General features: G+C 41.2%; 1 protein-coding gene across 7 annotated transcripts in view; it reads right to left on the reverse strand.

Annotated features, from left to right (window-relative positions):
- washc2c (WASH complex subunit 2C) overlaps positions 1 to 13,194 on the reverse strand; it is a 75,766-nt gene that overhangs the window by 19,171 nt on the left and 43,401 nt on the right. For all 7 annotated transcript variants that reach the window (XM_073025203.1, XM_073025202.1, XM_073025205.1 and 4 more), the window contains one exon: positions 4,726 to 4,838. In XM_073025203.1, coding sequence (XP_072881304.1) covers positions 4,726 to 4,838 — 113 coding nt within the window. The remainder of the gene's footprint in view (positions 1 to 4,725; positions 4,839 to 13,194) is intronic.

A 13,194-nucleotide genomic window follows, 5' to 3' on the forward strand; every position in this document is an offset into this window, starting at 1 on the left:
ATTGTTTGATACTTTCTCACAAAGTACCTAACAATGTAATGGGTGTGTTCAGATATCCAGAACTCACACACAATATCTTAGTAAAATTTCTTCCACTTTTCTTCAAATGACAACTTGGAAAACTTCCAGCCCACAAGCTGCACTGTTCAATCTCTCACAAGTCAATATCCAATGTTTCTGCCCCAACACAGTTTACTTTTCAACACAATTCACCAATTTCCTCAATATCAGCTGTCTTTCTCTTTTGAAAGGTTGACTATCCTGAGCTTCAATCCCACTCAAGCAAAAATGTCAAAACTTACAGTCTGGTTTCCCCAGTAGATTTTCAGGAACATGACAATGTGCAGAAATATCACTCGTTGGAAGGAGTAGTGCCCATGGGCAAGGAACATAGCCACGGGGCCACTGAGTAATGCAGCTACTAAACCTGCTGCCTCAGAGCTCCAATATCCTGGATTTCTAGTGCTCTGTGTCTGAAATTTATGTGCTGTCCCCAAAACTATGTGCAATTTTCTTCAAGTGCCACCATTCCTTCCCACATTCCAAAAATGTGGCAAGTTAATTGACCACTAAATTTCCCATAGAATGTCACCGAGTGGTCAAATTTGAGGGGAATTGATGGAAAAGTTGGGTCCAAGTGTTAGCTATTTTCTTTGCAGCTAAACAATTGTCACCTTGCATTTTATGATTACTTCTATATAAGAAACTACATAGTATGCTTCTTAAAAACACAAAATGCTGGCAGAAATCAGCAGGCCAGACAGCATCTATGGGAGGAGGTAGTGACGATGTTTCGGGCCGAAACCCTTCATCAAGAGTACTTCTTATACATCAGTTTACTTCTTACTGGCCACCATATGCATATGCAGTTATGCAGTAGTAGTGTCCCCTAGTGGCTACATTTGAATTATTACGGAAAGCCCTGGAAGCTTCTCTGAAGCTGCATTATTTAAATAGGGGCATTCTAATAGGCTGACTCTTATCTGCAAATTTGAATGGAATCTTTCTTATCCATCCAGTATAAATGAGCTGACCATCTCCATCCAGTATAAATGAGCTGACCGTGCAGCAGCTCCATCTTTTTCATTTTGCTTCTATCTTCCTTCACTTAGTAGACCTCAATCACTTTGTTTCCAAGTCTCTGTTCTATTCATGCTCAATAAAATGATTATGAAGCAACAGGTTTTGTGCCCCTTTCCTAACTTCCAAAAGAACCTTGGATTAAAACCCATCAGAATCCAACAATTGGCGTAGTCACCGAGTATGACTGAGAAGTTTTATGGACTTGGAAGAATTGCAGAGAAAGTGGAAAATTTTTGGCACCTAAACTAAATGGGAGAAAATAGCTTCCTCCCCAATTCCAAACTGTCTGAAAGGAAAACTAGTTTAAACTTCAATACATTATCTGATAGAAATCAGAGAGGAAATTACTGATTTGCTAGTTTACATCAAATAACAGATCTGTAAAAAAAAAGTTGTGATTCATTTGGTACCAAGTACAACTTTGGTTGTGCAATCCATTGGTAGCAATCTATTAGTATTTTGAGATTGCGGTCAAAGTAATAAAAAGCACGTGTTAATTAAGACCAAATCAAAATAATGGCCAAAGTCATGAAACCTACTAACAGCTGTTACCTGAATAGAACATCTCAGTTTGATAAAATTAATGTGAAGGCCTGAATAAAGCATAACAACAATATTATATTTATTATAACCCAGAAAATGCCTGAGGGAAATTAAAAACCTCAAATGTGTGACTTAGAGATAAACTGTGTGGTCGGTTTGATCAAATGTGCGGACGCATGAAGAAGTTCAAAGGGTGAGTAAAGTCTTTTATTAATCGATTGGAAAAGAAATGCAAAACTTGTGATGAACTACAAAAACAGCATGATAAAGACAGTAAAAATGATAAAGAACAAATGTCTGCATTAACCAAACAAGTTTGTAAAAAATAAATAAATAAATCAGCGTAAGGTACAGGATTTAGAAGCCACTGCAACAGCAGGGGAGAGCACAGGGGGGAATTCAAGGGGGCAGCCCTGCTAGTGACACATCTGGTGACATTACTTCTGGCACCCCTCCATGGAGAACACTCCCTGTATTGAATAGCTGCTCAAAAGAGAGGCATGATCTGAACTCCGAAGAATTGGAGATGGCGACAGTTCTCCAAGAGAGTGCCACCATCTGAACTTCAAGGAACTACAGCCCCCAGCAACTCAAGCGAGGACCTTAGTGATAAAACAGTAAGATTAACAGCTACATCACTGCTTGCTCCAATAAAGACCAAGGGAGTGAAGACACGCAGGACTGAAGACGAAACAATTGCTAATAAATGTACTGACAAGCTTGTGGCAGATCCATCAACTATTGCTCGCCCACTCAATAATCTGAAGGACAGGAAGCACTCAGGTGACCCTGTATCATTTAATGAAGAACAACTAAAAGTGCTTCAAACTTTAAAGGCAGCATTGTGTACTGCAACTCCATCAAGAATCCCCAATACAGGTAGACCATTTACCCTGTCAACAAGAAATATGGTCACATGATGGCAGTCTTAACTCAAGAACACGGAGACGTACAGCGTCCTGTTGGTTATTACTCTGCTAAATTGAATAATGTAGCATAAGGATGGAGTCAGTGTTTGCAAGCAGTACAGGCACCCGATCTGGTCATCATGCCTGATTCCAGCATTGAAGTACACACTTTACTGACTATGAATAGAGCCTCACAAGTCACAGCTGCTCGATGATCCAAGTGGTCTACTGTTCCTGAGCAACCTAATATAATTTAATGAACGAGTCCAGCTACACTATCATCATCAGACATGCAAAGCTATGATGACTATAACTGTGCAGGGAACAATAACATGTCAAGAAGGTGCCATCTCATTGACTCAACCTTGGAACAGCAAATATGCATACATCAGGATGTTCTTTATCAACTACAGCTCAGCATTCAATACCATCATCTCCTCAATACTAATTAATAAGCTTCAAGATCTCAGCCTCAGTACCTCCTTGAGCAATTGGATCTGCAATTTTCTCACTTGCAGACCCCAGTCAGCTCGGATTGGCAAAAACATTTCCTCCACGATCTCCATCACCACAGGTGTACCACAAAGCTGTGTGCTCAGCCCCCGCTCTACTCACTTTACACTTATGGTTGGGTTGCTAAGCACAGCTCCATTTCCATATTCAAGTTTGCTGCCGAACCACTGTCGTTGGCCGAACCAAAGGTGGCGACAATGCAGCATATGAGGGAGATTGAAAATCTGGCTGAGTAATGCCACAACAACAACTTCCTCAATGTCAGCAAGACCAAGGAGCTGATTATTGACTTCAGGAAGAGAAGGAGGAAACCAGAGGTCCATGAGCTGTCCTCATCAGAGGGTCAGCAACTTTAAATTCCTCAGTGTTAGCATTTCAGAGGACCTGTCCTGCGCACAGCACGTAAGAGCCATTATGAAGAAAGCATGGCAGCGCTTCCACTTTCTTAAAAGTTTTTGAAGATTTGGCATGACATTTAAAACTCTGATAAACTTCTATAGAGGTATGGTGGACAGTATATTAACTGGGCATCATTGGTTCCTGGTACGGAAATACCAATGCCCTTGAACAGAAAATCCTACATAAAGTCGTGGATATGGCCCAGTCCATCACAGGTAAAACCCTCCCCACCACTGAGCATATCTACGTTCAAGGACTCTTCAGCTCAAGAAGGCAAATAGGATTAGTGTAAAAATAGATGCTGGATAAAAGAGTACAGCTGGTGGGCTGAAAGGCCTGTTTCTGTGCTGTCTCTCTCTCTATGACCAATGCACAAGAACTTCAAGTTATCTGAACTACACAATCTTCTGAACCAGAGATAAACTGGGTCATTGACAAGATATATTGATAAAGTTCCATAAACTAGTTGCCTGAATTCAAGATACTTGTGGGAATACTCAAATTAAGTCATCAGTTTTAGCAAGACCCAGCCAGAACAGCAGCAAGAGAATCCTTGTATCACTTGTTCTTGCTGATTAAGAATTCCTAATGATGGCTTATGATTGTGGGCCAGCCAGAGGTGTCCCAACCTGAGCAGAAACAGTATCTGTGCAGAAGAAAAGCCAAGCAATCTACTTCCATATCTTGCCATGGAAACCCAAAATCACTATCCATGAGTCAATGACGACGCAACTGCACTCAACAACAACCATAGAAAACCAACAATGTTATACCAGTTCAAGCCAAACCCACCAACACGGGAGTAACACACCCATTACACAAAAAAAGTGCTGAGTGAATTCCAGTGCTGAGATATACACAATGTGTGTGTGTATTAGCAGCAAGAGCCTTGGCACATTAGTTAACAGGCAAGTCCTTCTCCTTGGGATCAACATTTGCTTAACAGATATTACAACAAGATTAATAACATAGAAATATAGAAAATCTACAGCACAATACAGGCTCTTCGGCCCACATGTACTTACTTTAGAAATTACCTAGGGTTATCCATAGCCCTCTAATAATGCTGATATTTAAATCATGGCCACACATTTGGTTTGGTTCTCCTCCTTTACTACTGCCCCCATTTCTCCTCTGTCCTCTACAATGATTTGGATTTATTACCCAACGATAGCCTAGCATTGCAGACCGTGAATGGGTTAAGAAATGTAAAATTGTTGCAAAGCTGCAGTTAACTAGATGTTACACTTCATGCACGTATTCTGAAGCAACCACTCACCTGCTGCACTCTTGATTTCTCTTTGGATACTTTAGGTGTGACACTTGTCTCAAAGAGTCCACTGTCATCACTATCATCAAAAAGAATTGTAGTTGGCTTGGGTTCAGGGGCAACTGATAAAAATCAGAAAGAAAAACAGACTGATTAATTATACTGGAGTTACTAAGTATGCATGCAATTCAATTGCATTAATCAAATATTCTGAAAACTGTCTTAACCGGTTAATGGGATTTTAAACTTAACTGTTACCTATTGAGGGGGACTGGATCTTTGTATTTCTCATTGTTAGGGGGTATTCTAGAGTTGGGAAATATAGCAAACATTAACTTCAACAACCAATCTTCAGACCTGAACGTGGATTGTAGATTCAATTTAAAATGCAACCCTGAACAATAGCTTCTGGGAACTGGGGACACCAGTTGATTGCAAACCAGACAATGCTGATTAACATTCATTTTGGGTGTCTGGAGTGCGGGTTTGAAGAAGGCGGTGTGTGAAAACTATATGTAATTCAAAGGAAGCATTATAGATGCATTGTAACTATCGAATTGTCCTGCTGTTACCTTTGATCTTTAGCATACACAATGTCATGTAATAGTGGATCAAATAGGCCTTTTCCACCAAGTGTCTCAATATGATACCTCGTGCTCGTTTCTGTTGAATAAAACACTTCTAGGTCCACTAGCTTCAGTGTCTCTCCAGTGATTTTGTTCACATTATTCATTATTGTTGAGCATTATATTGTCTGGACTTCCAAATGACAGGGTACAATCAGAAATGACAAGACGGCCGGTGTCACAAATAACAAGACGGCCGGTGTCACAAAAGCCAGCACACTGGCATTCTTTGTTCACATTTTATCTTAGGACTCCTGGCCTCAGAATCCACCTGGTTTATGACCCTCCACTTTATCATTAACCTGAACTACATTTTTTTCCGATGGTCTTTACACTTTATTTTGCATTGTTATTGTTTAATCTCAATCTAGTTCAAAGCACTATGTAATGACTTGATCTATGTAAACAATATGCAAGACAAGCTTTTCACTGTATCTTGGTACATGTAAACCAATACTCAATACCCAAGGATAAGCACAATAAGCCTACCGTTGACTGAGAGCAGGCCCCAAACCCATTTCATCCAACACATGGGCAGAGCTGGATGGGAAAATGACTATCTTCCAAATCCCTCTCAGTAAAGCAGCCAGAAAAATCAAAAACCCCACTCATCCTTGGGATTCTCTTTTATCCGCTCACTGATCGGACATTAGATACACAAGGAGCACACTGAAAGCACATAACATAGCTTTGAGCACAACTTCTACCCTGTTATAAGACTATTGAATGGTTCCCTAATACGATAAGACTCTTGTCCTTACCATCTACTTCATAATGATGTTGTACCTTATTGTCTACTTGCAATGTGTTTACTCTGTAGCTGTTACACTTTTATTCTGCATTCTGTTAGTGTTTTACTTTGTACTACCTCAAAGTATTGTGTAATGATTTGATCCCCATTAACAGTATACAAAACTAGCTTTTCACTGTATCTTAGTACATGGGACAATAATAAAACATTTCCAATTCACACATCATCCATCATCTTGCCCTGTACTTAAACTCAGTGGCCACTTTATTAGGTACATCTGTGCACCTGCTCACTAATGCAAATACAGTGGATTCTGGTTAACTGGGACACATTGGGACCAGTGCACTTTGGCCCAATTAAGTGGCCGCCCCAAAACCACCATGAGCAAAACAGTTCTGAATTCTCTTATCACCAACTTTCAGTGAAAAAAAAATCACTTTTTGGAAGTCAAACAGACGCAACTGACACTGTTTAAAAAACGTTCACTCCAAGCCACACAAGTGCTTGTGAGTGATGCTAGTTAGAAACTGTACAGCAACAAACTGCAGTTCCAATTAACTGGCACGGTGTCCCAAATAAATGAAGTGAATCTCAGCTATTTTCTTGATTAGTTTTGTTCTTTAAGAGTTGTCCCAAAGATGCTGCCTTGATTAACCAATGGCTCAATTAACTGGAATTCACTGGATATAATGCATAAAAGCATGCAGACATGGTCAAGAGGTTCAGTAATTTTTTCAGACCAAACATCAGAATGGGGAAGAAAGGTGATCGACGTGACATTGACCATGGAATGATTACTAGTGCCAGACAGGTGGTTTAAGCATCTCAGAAACTGATCTCCTGAGATTTTCCACACATAGAGAATGGTGCAAAAAACAAAAAATCATCCAGTAAGCAGCACGTCTGTGGGTGAAAATGCCTTGTTAACGAGAGATGTCAGATCAGAATTGTCAGATTGGTTCAAACTGACAAGGTGACAGTAACTCAAATAACCACGTTACAAGAGTGGTGTGCAGAAGAGCATCTCTGAAAGCATAATACATCAACCTCTGATATGTTATACATTCAGTGGTGGGCTACAGCAGTAGAAGACCTCACCAGATTCCACTCCTGTACCTAACAAAGGGACCTTTTGAGGGACTTTGAGGGACTCCTGTTCCTTCAGTGCCATGGTATCAAAGGCACACAAAAGCACACTCCTCCACCAAGCAGTACTGACTGCAGGACTTCACCATATGTAATACTGCAAGTGGAGAAGGCACATCATCCAACTTGACAGCTAGGGGGTTGGCAGCAGAAACCAAGGCTCTGCCAGAATATCTTACTGAAAAACAACATAACATAGCCAAGATATTTTTTCCCCACCAGTGAAACCTCATTTCTCACAACACAGAAAATCCAACACCAGATCTGGAGTTTGCAACTGGCTACATGCACTGAGACCTCAGATGATAAACTGAGCCCTTTAAGCCATGAATCAGGGCAACAGCCAGAGTGTAGATAGCAAGATGACACATTGCACTTTGCTTCAAGTTTGCACAACTCATCAGGAAAGCACCAGCTGCTGCAGCTCTAAAGGAAGACTAGTTAATTCTCGAGCTCAAAATAGTACTTACTTTGAAAGAAACACATACCAATACATAAACTAGGCGTTAACAACATCTTAGATTTCATGATTCTTCTGTTCACACAAGTATTCAACCACTAGATGTCATCAAACAACAGAAATTGTATTTTTGCATCAGCAAATGCAAAAAATGAAAACACGTGCAGACTCTGAGACAATGCCCATATTTGACAACCACATCAATTCTCGACTAATCGAACATCAGATGACAATACCCCTAGCAGGACTAGCTTTTCAAACTCCCCTATTATGGTCCAGGAAAATGAAGCGCTGGTGGTCACCACCTTCAACTACCTCCCGATGCACATTATGAACGTTCACTCTCAGCTTTATTAGGCGTGAAATTTCAGAAATTTTGCCAGGCAATGATGAAGAAAACAGAGTTCCCGGTCAAGTTGACGTCTGGTTTGAAAACTACTTGAGAATCCTACGTGCTACACCTGTCTTCCTGTATGGCACTAATCACAGCTTTGGTGGCAGTGAGGATGGGGTGGGTTGGGGAGTAGAGGTGCTATGGAGAATGTTATTCAAAACTTGGCAAGCGACAACACTGTATGTTGATGAGAGCGCTCAGAGCCAACTCAAGAGTGGGATGCAAATCAGATTGGCTGCTCTAATCAGCCAATCTAATCTAAAGTTGGTTGTACCAAGACTTTCATCCGAAGCTTTTCAATACCTTTCCATGACCTTTTAATGATTATTGTGCATGAACACCATCACCCAGTTGCCCCTCCCATTTCCCCAATTTACTCACCTCCAATTCAATAAGCTAACATATTGAGGAAATAAACTGTAGTATTTTTCTACACCCTGCCTAGGTGACTGCACATTTGCCTACATTGAAATCTCTTTACCTCAGATTTTCCTATTCAATTCACCTATGAATATCCAGCTACACTATTTATAATGGTGCTTGTGAGTCATCAAAATAAAAAACTTGGATACATGGCTTTCCATCCTACCATCTTTGTGACGTATAAATATAGATACAACACCAAGAGGTCATTTCTTGCCAGTTTGAATACCTACTTGTCATCCCTACTGTTCAGTTAATTTTCTAGTCAAGGTAGTAGTTTCCAAGAGGTTTGATGTCAGCCAACATTCATTTATCAGCGACTTCTCCCAAATAACTTCTGGTAGTTGATAGAATTTTAAAAAGTAGACCGCTGCTCATTGATGTTAGCCTGAAGGGGTTTACAATGAACCAGTGTTGGCAGTTGTCATTGGGACTCCTGAAAGGTTGGCTCAATTTAGATTAGTTTGTTGTCATATACATCAGGACGCAATGAATTTCTGTGCTGATGTGAAGGTCACAGAGTACACAGTATGTACAGTGACCAGTGAAGGACTGCAGAATGGTGCACAGCTAGTAATGCAAACTGACAGGCAGCACAAAAAGGGAATGATAAGGTGACAATACCAGAATAACCAAGAGAGGTGGAATTAAGAGTCAAAGGACATGGCACCATGGAGAAGAAAGTGTGAAAGAGATGACGTTCAGGAATCTGATAGCAGTGGTAAAGAAACAGGACTTATGTTTGGCTGGGGAGGCTTTCAAGCTCCTGTATCTTCTCCCAAAAAGGTAGGAGAGAGAGAGAGAGAGAAAGCAACAGTCAGGGTGGCAGGCATCATTGATAATACTACCAGTCTTCCTGAAGCAATGCACCATGAAGAGGTACTGGATAGAAGGAAGTGACAGATCTGTTACGGACTGGCAGCGTTAACCACCTTTGGCAGGTTCCCTCGATACAGAGCAGAACAATTACCACACACCAGGCTGAGATGCAATTTGTCCAGATACTTTCACTAGCACATCTGTAGAGGTTGAAGGGACTCCTCATGGACAAGTATCTTCTCAGGTACCTACAACAGTACATTCACTGATGTGCTTTCTTGACCACTGCATCAGTGTGAAGGGACCAAGAGAGGTTTCTGATGATATGGTTGCTTAAAAACTAAGCTGTCGACCAACTCTACAGCAGCTCCACTGATGGGGTTGTGCTCCTCCCTCCACTTCCTTGATTAACAAGGAGTGGAGGGAGGTAGGCTCATGAGGTTACTTCCCCGGATGACAGGACTGTCATATGTTGAAAGATTGGAGCGACTGGGCTTGTATACACTGGAATTTAGAAGAACGAGAGGGGATCTGTTTGAAACATGTAAGATTATTAAGGGATTGAACATGCTAGAGGCAGGAAACATGTTCCCGATGTTGGGGGAGTCAAGAACCAGAGGCCACAGCTTAAGAATAGGGGGTAGGCCATTTAGAACGGAATTGAGGAAAAACTTTTTCACCCAGAGAGTTGTGGATCTGTGGAATGCTCTGCCTCAGAGGGCAGTGGAGATCAATTCTCTGGATGCTTTCAAGATAGAGTTAGATAGAGCTCTTAAAGATAGTGGAGTCAAAGGATATGGAGAGAAGGCAGGAACGGGGTACTGATTGTGGATGATCACAGTGAATGGCGGTGCAGGCTCAAAGGGCCGAATGGCCTACTCCTGCACCTATTGTCTATAACAACCCCATCTTTCATCTTGAAGGCTAGGTTGTTGTTCTGACACTATGATATATGGTTTGTGATCTCTTTCCTATATTCAATTTTAATATTGTGGATCATCTAGCCGATAACAATGGCATCACTGGTGAGACAAAGATTGAGCTGGTGCTGGATGTGCCCATTTAGTTATGGGTATACGGGGAACTGAACACACACCTCTGGAAGCACCAGTGTTAAGGAACAGGGTGGGTAAAATACGATGACAAATTCTAACCAACTGAGGTTGACAGTCAGAAAATGTAGAAGCTAGTTGCAGACAGGGGCCCAAAAGGCCAAGATCCAAGGGTTCAGAGTTGTACTAAACAGAAACCACTGTACATGGAGTTTACTGACCTCACAAAAGCCTTTGACGCAGTCAACCGAAGGATTATGCAAAAATTCTCAATTCTTAAAAATTAGCTTCTATTCCACATCTCCTGCATGATGACATGCAAGTTGTGACTACAACTAAATGTCCACTGAAAACACAATCCCAGAGAATGAGCAATACTACAGCTTCCTTCAGCTTTCTCAGTAACAATGTTGTAGTTTTGCAGTGGACCTTCAACAGACTCCTCAGTGAAGTCAGTCTACAGAATGAACAGAAAACTGTTCAAGTCTTAATGTTCTCCACTCCAGAACACCCTGGGCCTGCTGGTGGCGCAGTGACATCAGTACCAGACTCCAGTCGACCCGCTCCTGAACACGCTTTCCATCCGTGCCGGGTTGAGTGTCAAGCTCGCAACTCAGCTTTGTTTAAAAAGACTGCTTTTCCCAAGCCAATATCCAAACCATAGGGACTTTGGCATAGAGCTTCAGTGGGCAGGACACCCTGTCCACATACACGACACTAGACACTCATGTAAAACACCCTATATAAGCTCCACAATGGCACCAATTTCTGGTTATAGAGACTAAGTTTTATGGATGTTCGTAAAGTTTCCTCAAAACATCCAACATCTTCTCCTTATCTTGTGAGTCCCTGGCCAGCCACCATGTAAAATGAAGATCATCCAGGAGACCATCAAGCACCTCACAAAAGGATTGTGCAGCTCGATAATGATCACCAGGAGAGCACTTTACAATTGTTCTTGCTCTTTACAATTCCAGGTAAGGTTAGAGGGTATGAAGGATTTCAGCAATTGGATTACACTAGAGAAGTTGACGTTGTTCTCATCAGAATGAAGAATATCAAGACTTGATAGAGGAATACCTGGCATTCCCAAAGAGGTTAAATAAAAAGAAATTTCCATTTGAAGATGCATTATAAATCAGTAACTCAGATTAAAGTTTTAGAGGAGAGGTACAAGGTAAATGAGTGAAGAATACAAAATAAAAAAGTGCTGGAAATAATCAGTAGATTAAGCAGTCTACATAGATAGAAAAATGGAGCTAATGCTTCCCATCAATGATCTTGTTTAAAAATCTTTGACAAACAGTCATCAACCTGACTGAGAACTTACAGCGTTTTGGGTTTAAATTTCAGATTTCCAACAGATACAGTATTTTACTTTTCAGGAAACAGGGAAGTTTCAAAAGACAAAAGAATTTTAAATATGAATTGAACAGGCACTAGAAGTAAATTAATTTGGAGTTCTGGAGGAAAACTCTGCTGGAGGAACTCAACAGATTGAACAGCCACTGTGGGGAAGAATCGTTGACATTTCAGGTGGAAGCCTTGCATTAGGAAAGTGTAGGACCAACAGAACAGACAAGCCCTGATGGGCTGACTAGTTACCCTGTACTTCATTGCTTTTCTATTATATCCATCCTGTTTATCCTTCTTCTGGATATTTGAACAGCCCCAGACCTAACTACAGAAACAGGTACTTTATTTTACTAGCATCACACAAAATCTCAGAGAATCACTTAAACAATTTGACAGCTAGCAACACTGTACAGCAACAAAGCTAGCAGGTCAAAGATGGCAACTTCAAGGAGCCTTTAAAAGAGGGAAACTAGAGACCGTGTCCACACTTTTGTTTTCAAGATGCATAGTTCATAACTTATTATTGCAAATAACTAGCAGTCAAATCTAGGTAGAAAGCTGAAAAGCAGGGCTTCTAGGATAGTAATCTCTGGACTGCTGCTTGTGCTAGCAGTGAGGGTAAGAATAGAATGATTTGTCAGTAGAATGTGTGGCTGAGGATCTGGTGCATGGGTAGGGTTTCAGATTTCTGGAAAATTAGGATCTCTTTTGGGGAAGGCATGACCTGTACAAAAATGACAAGTTACACCTGAATCAAGGGGGACCAATATCCTTGTGGGTAGATTTGCTAAACCTCTTGGAGAGGGTTTAAACCAGGAGTTCCCAACTTGGAGTTCACAGACCCTTCTGTTAACAGTAGAGGTCATGGCATAAAAAAGGCTGGAATTCCCTGGTTAAGCTAATTTGACAGGGAGCTGGGAAACGGGAATAGGGCTGTGGATTGGCATACAAGCACAGGCAATGTGTAGTGGGACTGTTAGGAAGGACAGGAAGATGATAGGGCAAATTTCAGTCATTGAGTTGAGTTGCAATGTAACAGGGATAGAAACAAAAAAGGTGACAAAGGCAGGACTGAAGGTGTTATACTTGAATACACGCAGAAAACAGATTAAGGTAGATAATCTTGCAGTGCAATTAGAGATTGGCTGGTATGATGTTGTGGGCATCACTGAGTCATGGCTGAAAGAATACTATGGTTAGGAGCTTAACATCCAAGGACACATATTGTATCAAAAGGACAGGCAGGTAGGCAGAGGGGGTGGCATGGATCTGTTGGCGAAACATGAAAACAAATTCTTAGAAAGGGGCAATATAGGGTAAGAAGATGTAGAACTGTTGTGGGCAGAGTTAAGGAACTGCAATATAACTCCTATATACAGCCCTCTGAACAGTAGCCAGGATGTGGGCTACAAATTACAACAGGAGGTAGATGATGCAGATCAAAAGGGCAA

The sequence above is a fragment of the Hemitrygon akajei genome, chromosome 21, assembly GCF_048418815.1.
Source record: "Hemitrygon akajei chromosome 21, sHemAka1.3, whole genome shotgun sequence".
In the NCBI taxonomy this organism is placed as follows: Eukaryota; Metazoa; Chordata; class Chondrichthyes; order Myliobatiformes; family Dasyatidae; genus Hemitrygon; species Hemitrygon akajei.